The sequence below is a fragment of the Strix uralensis genome, chromosome 5 (genome assembly GCF_047716275.1).
Source record: "Strix uralensis isolate ZFMK-TIS-50842 chromosome 5, bStrUra1, whole genome shotgun sequence".
Lineage (NCBI taxonomy): Eukaryota > Metazoa > Chordata > Aves > Strigiformes > Strigidae > Strix > Strix uralensis.
Genome location: NC_133976.1, coordinates 40,978,220 through 40,990,480, shown reverse-complemented (window position 1 = coordinate 40,990,480; position 12,261 = coordinate 40,978,220). Strand labels below are relative to the sequence as shown.

General features: G+C 38.2%; 1 protein-coding gene across 1 annotated transcript in view; it reads left to right on the top strand.

Annotated features, from left to right (window-relative positions):
- Positions 1-12,261, top strand: part of PTPRR (protein tyrosine phosphatase receptor type R) — a 157,818-nt gene that overhangs the window by 131,413 nt on the left and 14,144 nt on the right. Inside the window, exons 9-11 of the mRNA XM_074869379.1 lie at positions 2,397-2,476; positions 4,775-4,912; positions 11,640-11,750. Coding sequence (XP_074725480.1) covers positions 2,397-2,476; positions 4,775-4,912; positions 11,640-11,750 — 329 coding nt within the window. The remainder of the gene's footprint in view (positions 1-2,396; positions 2,477-4,774; positions 4,913-11,639; positions 11,751-12,261) is intronic.

Sequence of the window (12,261 nt, the reverse complement as noted above, 5' to 3'; positions counted from 1 at the left end):
TGTTCCCTGCACTGGGGAGCCTCATGGGGGCAAGCTACAGCCCCTTTAACACCCTCCTATTCCTCCAGCCTGGTAAATTCAGGCCAGTATTAATTTGTTAAAGATGTAGTTAGAGGAAGCTTTTTCTACTCAAATGAGAGAGCTATTCCAGACTTCCTAGATACATGGAAGAAAACAGCAGTAATTTCGCCTCCATCAAAATTGTAGGAGACATTTTTTTATTAGTAATTATAAGTGCTTAACAGCTCTGCTGCGTTTCAAGATGCTTTACAAACATTGATGAATTCAGCCTTGCAGCCACCATCTGTGTCTTTCTACTGTAGCTTCAGACTCTCAGACTTTGCCATCCTTGAGGAAAAGATTATTACCTCCAAGATATTTGTCATTCAGGAGGAAGCTAATTACTTCCATTTGTGTCTGATGATTCCTTAGTGGCTATGGATCTTCAGCGGCACTTGGGTTTTCCTCATTTCAGAGCTGAGTTTACAGCACTTACCTATTTTGTAACTGATCAGGACTGTTAATTTATAAAAGATTCCCATTCTGAAGCAGTGTTTATTTCGTTGATTGGAATTGGAAGGAGGTCTCAGAAATTGTGAAACTGATTTAGCTGCTCCTTACTAACAGATATTAATCTCAAGACATGGTAATTAAACTGGATGTTGAGTCTGCTTGGAAGAGGTTTTTTAAGGTAGGGGTCAAGCTACACCAGAATCAGAGGCATTGTGTGAGCTAGAGGAAGCGGGTGTTTTTTCAAGGCCACGTAGCCTGAGGCATTTGTGGAAATGGCTAATAATCACTGTGTGCTAAAAGGAATGAGAGGTTTCCTGTCCTCATATTGTTAAGGGGAAAAAAAAGCTCTAAGTGAAAAAGCTGGGAAAGCTAGTACAAAGAGATTTTAACACAAGCTAACTAGGGTTCATGTTGTGCTGTTAACTCAGAGGACAAGACTTCCATGACCAGACTTTGAACTAGAAGTCATTTGCACATTTTAAGAAACATACTTTCAGAACACCAGCCTGGGTCCTGCAAAGGCTCCACTCCTGTCCAAGTCACTCCTGTGACCTCCAGTGGGAAAAGGACATAAAGTATGTTTGGAATCATCCCTCCTCTTCCTTTTTTTGCAAAGGTTTTATCTTGTTCTTAGGAACAGGATGAAAAGTCACAAAAGAAATCCAAAAGCAACTCTGAAAATACCACGTTCTGCTACAGCATATGTACATCAATTATATATTTCTCGTGTAAACAGCAGGGCAACATAATAAATAGTGTTTTCTTACCACTCTCCAGTTCAGCATCCACATATGTATCTTTGAACACATTGCCTAGGCTGTACTTGGCAGAGCAGCTATCCAGAGACTATTTCCAAACAAATAGGTGTCTGTATACTGTCAAAAAGCTGCTGATTCTAATTAATTATTTAAGCAAATTGCCAGAAGAAAATTTCTTTTTCAGTACAGAAATATTTCCATATCATATTGTTAACAGTAGAATAGTTTTTCAGAAAAGGTGTGAAGCAAGTCAAAATGTGCCCTAGACAGTCACAACATAGGCACCTCACTCCCCTTCTCCTTATCCCTTTCTGTTACACTGTGTAATAGAGAATTTACTGGCTTTAATTCCAAAAGGGTAATACGTGGGGGATCACATCATCACAAATGAGCAAGCAGAAACTTCCTTTGCAGGAGGAATTTAGTAACCCCCCAGCTCAACACTTCTGGCCTCCACTCCATTCTAGAACATCCAAGACAGTGAAGGAAAGAGTGTGAAGGAAAATGTTCCTGTATTTTGGCACTATGTCTCCAGTCTAGTACACATGAGTGGTCACAAATTGTGTCAGATGAGAACACAGGACTGAAGGGAAGCATATGGATTACATACTCGAGCCCCTTCCAGTGAACTTGAATTGGTATAAAAAGCACATAGCTGATATCATCCTGGGCAGAGGGAGCTTTCCTTTATTTAAATCCAACTGTAATCATTGGAACGGTACAACTTCAGGCAAAGATGTCAAAGTTGAATCCAAAGGACTTAGTGTAATTATCTGACATTGTACAATGATATGACACAGGTTTCAGAGACAGTCTAGCCAGGTCAGGTTGATACTCAACACAGGCAGACTAGACCTTGCTGAACATTGCCAGGACCTGATAGTGTTGCTTCAATGCCCACAGCTTGCCGAGATACTTCTACACAGTCCAACCATTGTGCAGTATAGGTGTACCTTAGTTACACCTGATGATCTTTTGCAGAGGGAAGAATTTGATGCCTAATGCTTTAGTGTTTGACAAACCTGAATAACAGTAGATTATTTTCTTCAACAAGCCTTTGATTCTCTATAGAAATCTTCTAATTATGGGTTTTCTTTTCAATTTCCATCTTCCTTGTGCTCTCAGATCCTCTAAGCAGAGTGTATTTGAAACCAAAAAATCCATCTGACTCCTTGAGTACCTACATAAATGCTAACTACATTAGGGTAAGTAAATGTACGCTCTTCATGTGCTTTTGAGACAATATTTGATTTTCCACATGAATAGCTGATTTTGCCAAGGTGCCACTCATTTTATTCCTACCCATCTTCACTGATAATTCCTAATCTTTTTGTCTACATTGATGTGATAGAAATAGTTTCATGAGCTGCTTGTAACAAAGACCACAGAGCCATGAATGTACTAAAATGGTTGCAGTAAGAAAACAATTTATCAAATAGTTTATAAAAAACATTAAGAAACACATGCATTACTATTTGTTTACTTCAGTATTTACCCTTTAATGTTGTCCTACTGCCGTATAGTAAGGAAAAGAGGGTTACCTTTTAACAGTGACAGAGGTACTGGTATTTTGATAAAGAGAAGATGAGTGTCAACAGCAACATAAGCTGTATGGTTGCACATCGCAGTCATGTTATCCACCACCAAGTTCAGTGGTGATGTGGTTTTTTTTCATGCATAGCTATATCAATTGATAGTCCTAAAATCATCAGTTAAGTAATTAAATAAATACTGTAACAAGTTTGTGAAAAGGAGCATAAGCAGATGTGTTAAATATACACATGTGCACCAGCACAGACATTCATTCACATTTTACTTCTTGTATTGAATGGTTACATGATACAAAGACTTTACCAGCATAAACCGTGTGGGAAGGCATTATTTCTAAGTGTCAGTGGTGTTATAATCCTTGATCACACACACACAGAGTCTTCTTGAACTCGTGGCACAGTGTATGCTGAATAGACTACTAAGAAACTACTTCAGTCATGTTTCAGGAGTGTAGTCCTCTACCTGCAAAATTAAATCACAGAATCACAGAATCACAGAATCATTCAGGTTGGAAAAAACCCTTGGGATCATCAAGTCCAACCATCAGCCCTACTCTACAAAGTTCTCCCCTACACCATATCCCCCAACATCTCCTCAGCTGCAATAAATGTAATAGTGCAACTGAAATTTGGCCCCAGAGCTCTACAATAAGCTCTTGCTTATTTAAATAACAGTACATGAATATATACGTACACATCCCCCATGCCCCTTACCCTGCCTCACTTTACATCCTGTACTTTCAGTGTTTTGTATGAAAGGCATCATCCTGTAACTAAGCAGAGTACTTCTCTCTGGAGACCAACTTTTCCATCAGCCAGGCCATGCTTTGAGTCCTCTGAGGTCTCCCTTTTCCTCATGCCACCACCCTTCAGGCCAACATATGGTGATTTCTCCTGCTGCTAACGGTGGTCGAACTGTCAGCAACTGCAGAAAAAATGCAACTCAATGATGAAATAAAATTTTACATCCATGTATGCAATATCATTAGGCTTGCTGCAATCCTGACAGACCTGTCCTGGATAAAGTATGTTCAGGCAGATTGGTAAGTAGAAGGAGGACTGTTTATTACAGCTGAGGATCTATCCCCTTGGTTCACACAATGAGTAACAGCTGTCAGGGAGAAAGGCATCCAAAAGGAAGACCCATGGCTAGAGGCTGCCATACCACCTCCAGCCATTTTTCATTCACTCAACCCCTTCAGACATTGCCAGGGTCTCCTGATATGCATTACTGTTGGGTACCCTATCACTGCACAGACTCATAAGTTCTCCTTCTCACCTGAAAAATAAGGAGGCAGTCTCTTGTTTTTCCCATTTCTTCTTGCCTTTCCCTTTCCTCTGCTTCCTCACTGTTTGCCTAACCTTTCTTTGACCTCCTTACACTTGTGTTACTTGGGGCTGCCTATACTGATATGCTGTCCCTCCTATAAGGTCTTATAAAGACACTTCTCCCTTAGCAAAGATGAATAGCAGAGTCTTTGACTCCACAAGCATTCATGTATTTTAAAATCTTTTCTCCTGTCATGAATCTTCATAGAAACCAGTTGTATAGTTCTCATTTTTTTTCTGTGGCTTGTTGACTGTAAACTATCTTGTAAACACTGCAGCAGTATAAATCATGGATTGAAGTACCACTGGATGATGGAAAGCCCCAACAACTTAGAGAACAGAGTAAGCTAGAAGAAGCCAAGGAAGCAGGGAAATCTGAGAGGGACTGATGTATTCTTAGGACCATTTTGGTCCATTGAATCAGTAGTTTCCAGAGGAAAAACTGTTCTACTGAAAAATTTCTGATCTGCTCTACTGTTAGTCATAACTACTTTCAGTACAAATACTGTTGTGGGTTTTTTTTAATTTCAGATTCCTTTTTCTGCTCTTTTAGAACATTCACATGCAATTTTGATTGACCACATGAATTTAAAGTAAATGCTTTTGTGTCTGTTTCTAAACCAGGGATATGGAGGTAAAGAGAAGGCTTTCATTGCAACTCAGGGACCCATGATTAATACCGTGAATGATTTCTGGCAGATGGTTTGGCAAGAAGACAGCCCTGTCATTGTTATGATCACAAAGCTGAAAGAAAAAAATGAGGTATGACAACTAGCCAAACTGAGAAATTTTTCCTATGGCTGTGTACTGTAGAAAGAACCTTAGCAGATATGGAAGGAAGCTAGCAGATAACCAGCTCTTAAGCGCTCGGGTAATGGGAAATCTGAAAAGTAATGTTGGGGTAGCCAAATATACCAACTGCAATTGCATAGCAATCATAAGAGATGTATTTAAAAAAGACAAAAAATAATTCCATTTTCTAGATATGTGCTGTTGGGTTCACAATTTTTTAAGAAATACCTCATTTATCTGTTGGTCACCTCTGTACTTCTTGTTACTTTCTGGTATATAAAGAATATATGGTTAGGGTTATGATTAGAGGTTCCCTGACATGGTTGAAGTTTGCACTTTGCTATAATGGCAGATTTTTAATCCATTCCAGAGACTACAAACCTTCTGGACCATCCCAGAAATACAGTTTGGGCTCCCAAATGCCAATACCATGGAGGGACTTAGCCAGGATGAAAACACATGGCTCTTTACCTTAGTACCAAGTAGAGATGGCAATTGCATTTTAATTGCTAATGGCCATCTAACTGCCTGTAATACATTCTGGGACTTTTGGATTGATTGTCAGGCTTTCCTTGATATTGCCAGAGTCCATATTTGTGACTGCCAGACATTAGGAACAAAAATCACTCTCCCATGCAGCGGGCCAACACAAAGCTCTGTTCTGGAAGACTGAATGTTAAAAGAAGTCGTTTACAGGGCTTGTGGAAAAGACAGACAGACAGACATAAAGGAGTTTGACTTTTTTCTTGAGTCCAAACTGCTAGACTTGGAAGCAATTCCCAACTCCAGGTAGGTGCCTCAACCAAGTCTCAGCACCTTGCCAGGTAAGCACCAGGGCCATATTGCCCCTGCTTCACTCGCACCCCTGCTCTTCAAACTCAGATGCATGTGATGATAGAGAAACAAAATTTATTCAGGCAAAGTTCCCAGTCTGAGTGATCAAGGGACCATGATCCTGAGTGCATTCCCAGGGCTCAGACTCACTGTTCCATTTAAATGTGGACTCAGAAGACATAGTCTTCTTTCTTCTGCCCTTGACTGCTGCTTGGCACTTTGTCATCGTGAGTTTGGGCTTCTAACATGAACTTAAAATCCAATGGATTTTAAGAAAGCCGTATGTAAAAAGTAGGTTTGCCCTGTGAAATATCCCAAGACGTATTTCCAAACCAGGTGCCATTTTACACTAGACTGTTCAGACAAGTGACCAGAAACCTACATGAAAAAGACTACTCCTGAAAATGTAGAAAACTTATCCCAGCCTAACTGGCCAAAAGAGTATTTCACTGAGGAAATGCTGACTGTTTAAACACTCACATCTGACACTGTGTAAGAAGAATGACTTGAAAGAAGTGTCCAGTGGTTTCCATCATGTCAGGAAGCTCTGTGTTTACCTGAGTTATTCAGGCTCTAAGCACTGGTGTTTATTTGCATTGTTGTGGCCTGGCAGTGGTAATTTCCTCCTAATAGAAAGGGGGGGAGGGGGGGCGGAATCTCAGATCGTTCCCAGGCTATATAGAGAGGCTGTGATTGCACAAGGTGTCCTGCCCTGTCTAGAAACCTTAGGAACTCTCCCACCGTTAACGAGTTCCTCCTGAAACCTTCCTTGCTATTGCAAAGAAAACAGTTTAGCTAGTGGCTAAGCTCAGCATATTAACATCACTGTTAAAGTGTTTGCTCCCTATCGAGAAGGCAAGAACAGATGTTATTTAGCACAATAGCACTTGGTATTTTTTCTTCTCTGTGGTCTATTTCCATCATTTTCAGGGAGGTACATCTGCAGTATACACGCATACAAATACTTTCATATTTGAAAGCATCTTCAGCCACTCATCCACATCCACTCCTGCAAAAATAAACCCCCATACCTGACTCTTAGGTAGAGGCCCCATTCCTCAGTTGGTATAACATCAGTCATCCTCCATTTGAGCTATAATGTACTATAATGTATAAAGTAATGTATAGTGAGCGAGATCTCGAATGGGAGACACATGAAAAACCTTAATCTCAACAATAAATTAATTTAGCATATGTAAAATTATTTGGACATTAGTGTCCTAGTTCAATATACTGATGTGATGAATTTGTAATAACAATGGGAATTGTGTGAAATGATTATAAACAAAGGTTTCTTTAGAATTACTTCCTTCCATGAGATGAAAAAATGGTTAAGACTCACTTCAGTAACAGTTTTGGTAAGATGGGCGAAAATATAATATGAGAGTGCTGAGAAAAATACTTATTTTAGCTGTATGAAAAAAAATGGAGCATTAAATTATTGGATTTTCTTCTTCATTTTGAAGTCCGATAAATAAAAGGAGATTGATCTGTAAGCAAGAATAATGCTGAAGGAACTATTGGTGCTGTGAGTATTTTTAATAGAATCTGTAAAACCTGTCCTCAAAACTACACAATGTCTGAACAGATTAGAAGTCTGTCTGTGCAAGGAGAGTCCACAGCAAAGGAGCTTCTGCCTGAATAAATAATGAGAAACTTGGAATTCTAGGCTGTAATTTTAGGGTTAATATGAGGGACAACACATCTCATCACTAGATCCAGGTACCCTCCCTGGTCACTGAAGAGCAGTAGTCACATTCAGAGGGTGATCCATCCCACTCTAAGAGAATGAGATAAATGACCTGCTGAAGATGACCATCTCTAATTCTGTAGTAATATTTTAGGACACGATCTTACAAAGCTTTATCCATGAGGCACATACAAACTTGATATATATTACTGATTTTAGTCAAGACAACTGAGCAGTGGAAATTAGACAAATATGTGGAGAGTAATAATCATATAGACGTGTAATTTTGTAGGGAAGTTTATAGACTTCTGTTGTATCAGCAGTTTTTTGTAGTTGTACTATGCTGTTCATAGATAATATGCATCTAACTTGCCTTCAAAACTTACTAGCAACATTACCTGTTAACCAGGAAACATATTTTGGGAAGCATAAATAAAGAATACTGTGCAACATTTTGCAAGAAGAAAGGACTAGTACTGACAGATGCATTAAACTATGCATGTTTATTCAACTCAGATAATGTAAATCTTGTCAGTAATTATCTAGGACAGTCTTGTTAACTCACTGTTTAAAGCTCATATTATTTTTCATGTAATATTTTTTCCCTCAGTTGGTCTATAGGAGCATTTATCTATGCATAGCAAAGTAGATTTTGGAATTTGGAAATCCTACCTTTTACAGAATTCACATAAGCCTCTTTGAATATTACTTATTAGTTAAGTTGAGTACTGGCATCATAGATATGTCTTAGGTTTTGGAAAAACTTAAGAAGATTTGGTCCTAACTTTGAGGATTTTAGTTATGAAGGCAAATCCTGCAAGCCCTCTTAAAGTATACCTCTCATGCTTGATTTAGTAGTGACAGTAAATAGAGGGCAAGAGTAAAAAGGGATTCTGGAATTGAAGATTTGTTGTAATTATTCATTACTGTTGTGTGTTGGCCTGGTTATTGGGACATTTAATGTGTAAATTTGTTGCATAGCTATATGGAAAAATAAATAAGAAGTGGAGCTGAAGTAAAGTAACTTCACACATATTTGAGAATTGTTAAACTAATTTTGTTCAGGGTCCAAATCCAGGGAAAGTAAAGCAGGTAAATAACACATCAGCTGAGAGAGCCTTCCTCCGTTCAGCAGAACTGGGGGACCAGGATGCAACAGGAGCACTTCTGGCAAGTTAAAAAAGCCTGTGCTCCTGAGCACAGACTGACTGCAGCAAATAGCAGGTCCCAGCCCCAGTCCAAGGCAGGGCTAGATCCTACTCAGTTATCCACCTCAGGAGCAGTCCCATGAAGTCTGGCACCAGGCAGGTGTGGGATGGGGTGCACAAGAAGACAGGGAAGGGAATGGAGGTAGCCTAAGCCTGCAGCCCTGTCACAGGGGGAAGGACAGAGGCTGAAATCAATTAAAGGTCATGTAAGATGCTGTTTCTTGTATAAACTTCCTGTTCAGGTCAGGGAATGTTGGGGGTTTTTTTAAAAAAAAAAAAGGTCAGGCACCAGATCAGAAATAAATAAGCATTTACTAGCAAAAACCTAACCAATAGAAATGAATCTGAGGGAGGAATTTGAAAGATGGCAGGAAGATGAGATTTTTCCACGTGAAAGTAAGAAGAGTCCTAGGCTTTTGGCTGCCATGCAACTTAGGATTTCTTTTTTTTTTCTTTTTTTTTTTCTTTTGAGCTTAAGCATCTTTTAAAAAAATCCTTCTCATAGCTGTTCTATGTTTGCTGACTACATAGAGAATTGTACATTCAACCTCAAGCTCACAAAATATGTGACTTTTTTAGAAAGGGCTGTAATAGGTGAATGTTGTGAAAGGGCAACTATGTGGCCTGAAAGAAGAGCAAGGAACAGAATCAGGACCAGTGCAAAAAGTGGAGATTGAGGACTATGCGATGCTAAGAACAAGTGAATTCTTCCTTTTTTCTGATACCTACTATATGCAATAACCTTTTACTGATAACAGACATGAGGCCAGAGAGCAGCTTTCTGTGTTTGGCTTTTGAACAGGTTTAAAATATACCTACTTCAGACCAGTAGAATTTTCTTTTAGGTTCAAGTAATAGCTTGAGGCAATTTACTCTTTCTTTACTATGCTCCTGGGATTTTATATACTATTTTCCCTATGTCTGGTATCTTTATCCCTCCCATCTTCATCTTTAGCCCTTTTTTACAATTAACTTTCACAAGCATGTTAATTCCCCCAAATATCTGTCTTCTTAGAAGTGCCTAAACCAGCTGATCCCAGCTTTATTTTTTAAGACTATTTTTTAAAGCAGTAACAAATGACATTTTTAAAAGATGCACGGAGACTGTTAAAAATAATCCATTGTATCTTGCTAAATGTAGACGGACTGTTAATTGAAAGTTGTTTTAATGAACAGCCCCATTTTATTGTCCACCCAGCGCAAGTTGCCAATTCCAGTTCTGGGAAAGAGTCAAGAAAAACACTCTTCTGGAGTGCCTGAAGGCTTTGTAGTGAGCGTTGCATGCTCTCATTTATCAAGAAGTCTCAGGGGTTGACTCAACTATTGTTGATTGTCAGGGTACAATTGTGTATTTAGACTTTTCTTTTTCCCATATTAGCACTGAAAACTACACTCCCAGGGAGGGGCATGAATTGTAGATCTGGCAGATGATAGTAGCTATATGTGTCACATGGGGAGACTGTGGAACTTGTGGACACTTTTTTTCGTACAGATTTCTGAGTATTTTATTGCCATTCTTGATGTCTTCGGGGAGACAGCAAATTTAGGATGCTCAAGTAATTCTGCAAAAGACAGGATTTGAACGAAACCAGTCAGATTGGTCAGCACTATTTCAGAAAATGTGGCTTTCACACACCTTACACTATTAAGGTAATGAGCATCTATTTTTAGAAAAGTATTTATACATCAGAGATTATTTGGTTCAATCAGCTATTGGGTTATCAAGTAGAGTAGCAGCTTAAAGATCACACCTGGTGGTAAAGCCTTGCATTTCACTGATTTTTTTTCTGAATCATTTTTAGCAGGATTTACTGGGAGTTATTCTTTATGGCAGTTAATTATATCAAAGGGATTGTTTCATTTTGCTGCATAATTTAGGCTACTCTCTAAATACATACCAGTTTCTTCAGCAAGAGTTTGTGAGGAAATACAAACAAGTTCTTTCTGGGATTCTTATTATTGTAGAACTGTCTGTTCTCTCAGTGGTTTGTTTTTTTTTTACCTGTGCATTGGATATTAAAAAGAAGGTTTTCTTTAATTATTGGGGTTTCTTTTATCTAATGAACAAGTCAGATTGGACAGCATTATTTCAGAAAACGTGACTTTCAAACTCCTTACACTCTTCAGGTAATAAGCATCTATTTTTAGAGAAGTATGTATACAACAGGGATGTTTACTTTCAGGTAGACTATAGAGATACTTTAATGAAGTTGACTTGAAGATAAGCAAACTATTGCAGGGGGAAAATAACATGATTCATATTGTAAATACTATTTCTTCATCTCCTTTTTAGTAGATACTCAGATACATTGCTGAAATAGTATAACACTTCTGATTCATTAAGAATTCTGTATATAATTTTGTGTAGATCTAGCAAGACTGATGGATTTTTTTAACATTAATTTCCAGTAAGTTATACAGTAGACAACTCAGATTCTGAAAAATACTTTAACATGCACATTAAGTCCCACTGAATTCAGTAAGATCTAAGGCCATATTTACATGCTTTGTTCTATCAGGGCTTAAGAGAGTAAAGAGGATAAAAAGTCTTGTGAGAAGAGGACAAATTCTGAATCTCTTGCTCAGAAGGAAATACCATTTGGAAAAAGTAAACTTTATAAATTTAATTCTATGAAATAAAGAATGTTCTAGGAAAAAAAATCTTTACTTTTGAATGTGGAAAATAATTCCTTTAGCTGAACTTCATTGAGCTTTTAAGAATAAAAACAGCTGCTCAAAGTGTTCAGTGACAGAGATCCATATTTGAAAAACTCAGATCCTGAAAATCAGGCCTAAGTCATTCATTAAGAACCCTGCAATATCTTATTTAGAAATGCTTCTGACACGAATAACACCTCAGTTGAATTCTTCTGAACTTCCCAGACAAATACATTCTCTGTAAAAATTAGATATGAATATGGCTCCAGGATCCAGTTTGCTGATGACACTGATGCTTGCTTTCCAGAAATGCGTGCTTTATTGGCCAGAAAAAAGAGGAATCTATGGGAAGGTTGAAGTCCTTGTTAACAGTGTGCAAGAATGTGAGAACTATACTGTCCGTCAGCTTACAATAAAGGTAACAATCTTCATCTGAGAAGCATTTTTCCTAATGCTTTATTTTTTTAATGTGAAATGAAGTTAGAGTGGTTTTTTAAAAGGGCATAAATTTTTATAGGAGTAGTAACTGACCTATGAAGCTCACAGCTGCAAGGTATGATTGAGACCAAAGCACTGGGAACACTTATGGTATTGCTGCTTTGTATCACTCTGACAATAAAAAAGACTTCAAAAAGAGTGCAGGTTTTACTCTCTTGAATTACATTTGCTCTGAGGCCTTTTTAGCATTGCCCAGCTGATGTAAAGGGATTTTAGCTAATGAGACAACTAACATGGTATAATTCTGAAAAAGATACACTCATGTTGTGTGCTGAGTGCATCTATAACCCATTTGAGAAGCTAAAAATATAAGGAGTATATAAAGAAAGCTTCATGCTTTCATGGTTCTGAGAAATCATTAACTGTGCAAAATAAGGCAGATGCTCCTCTTCTAAGTTACCCCCCATATTACACTTATATGTAATTGGATT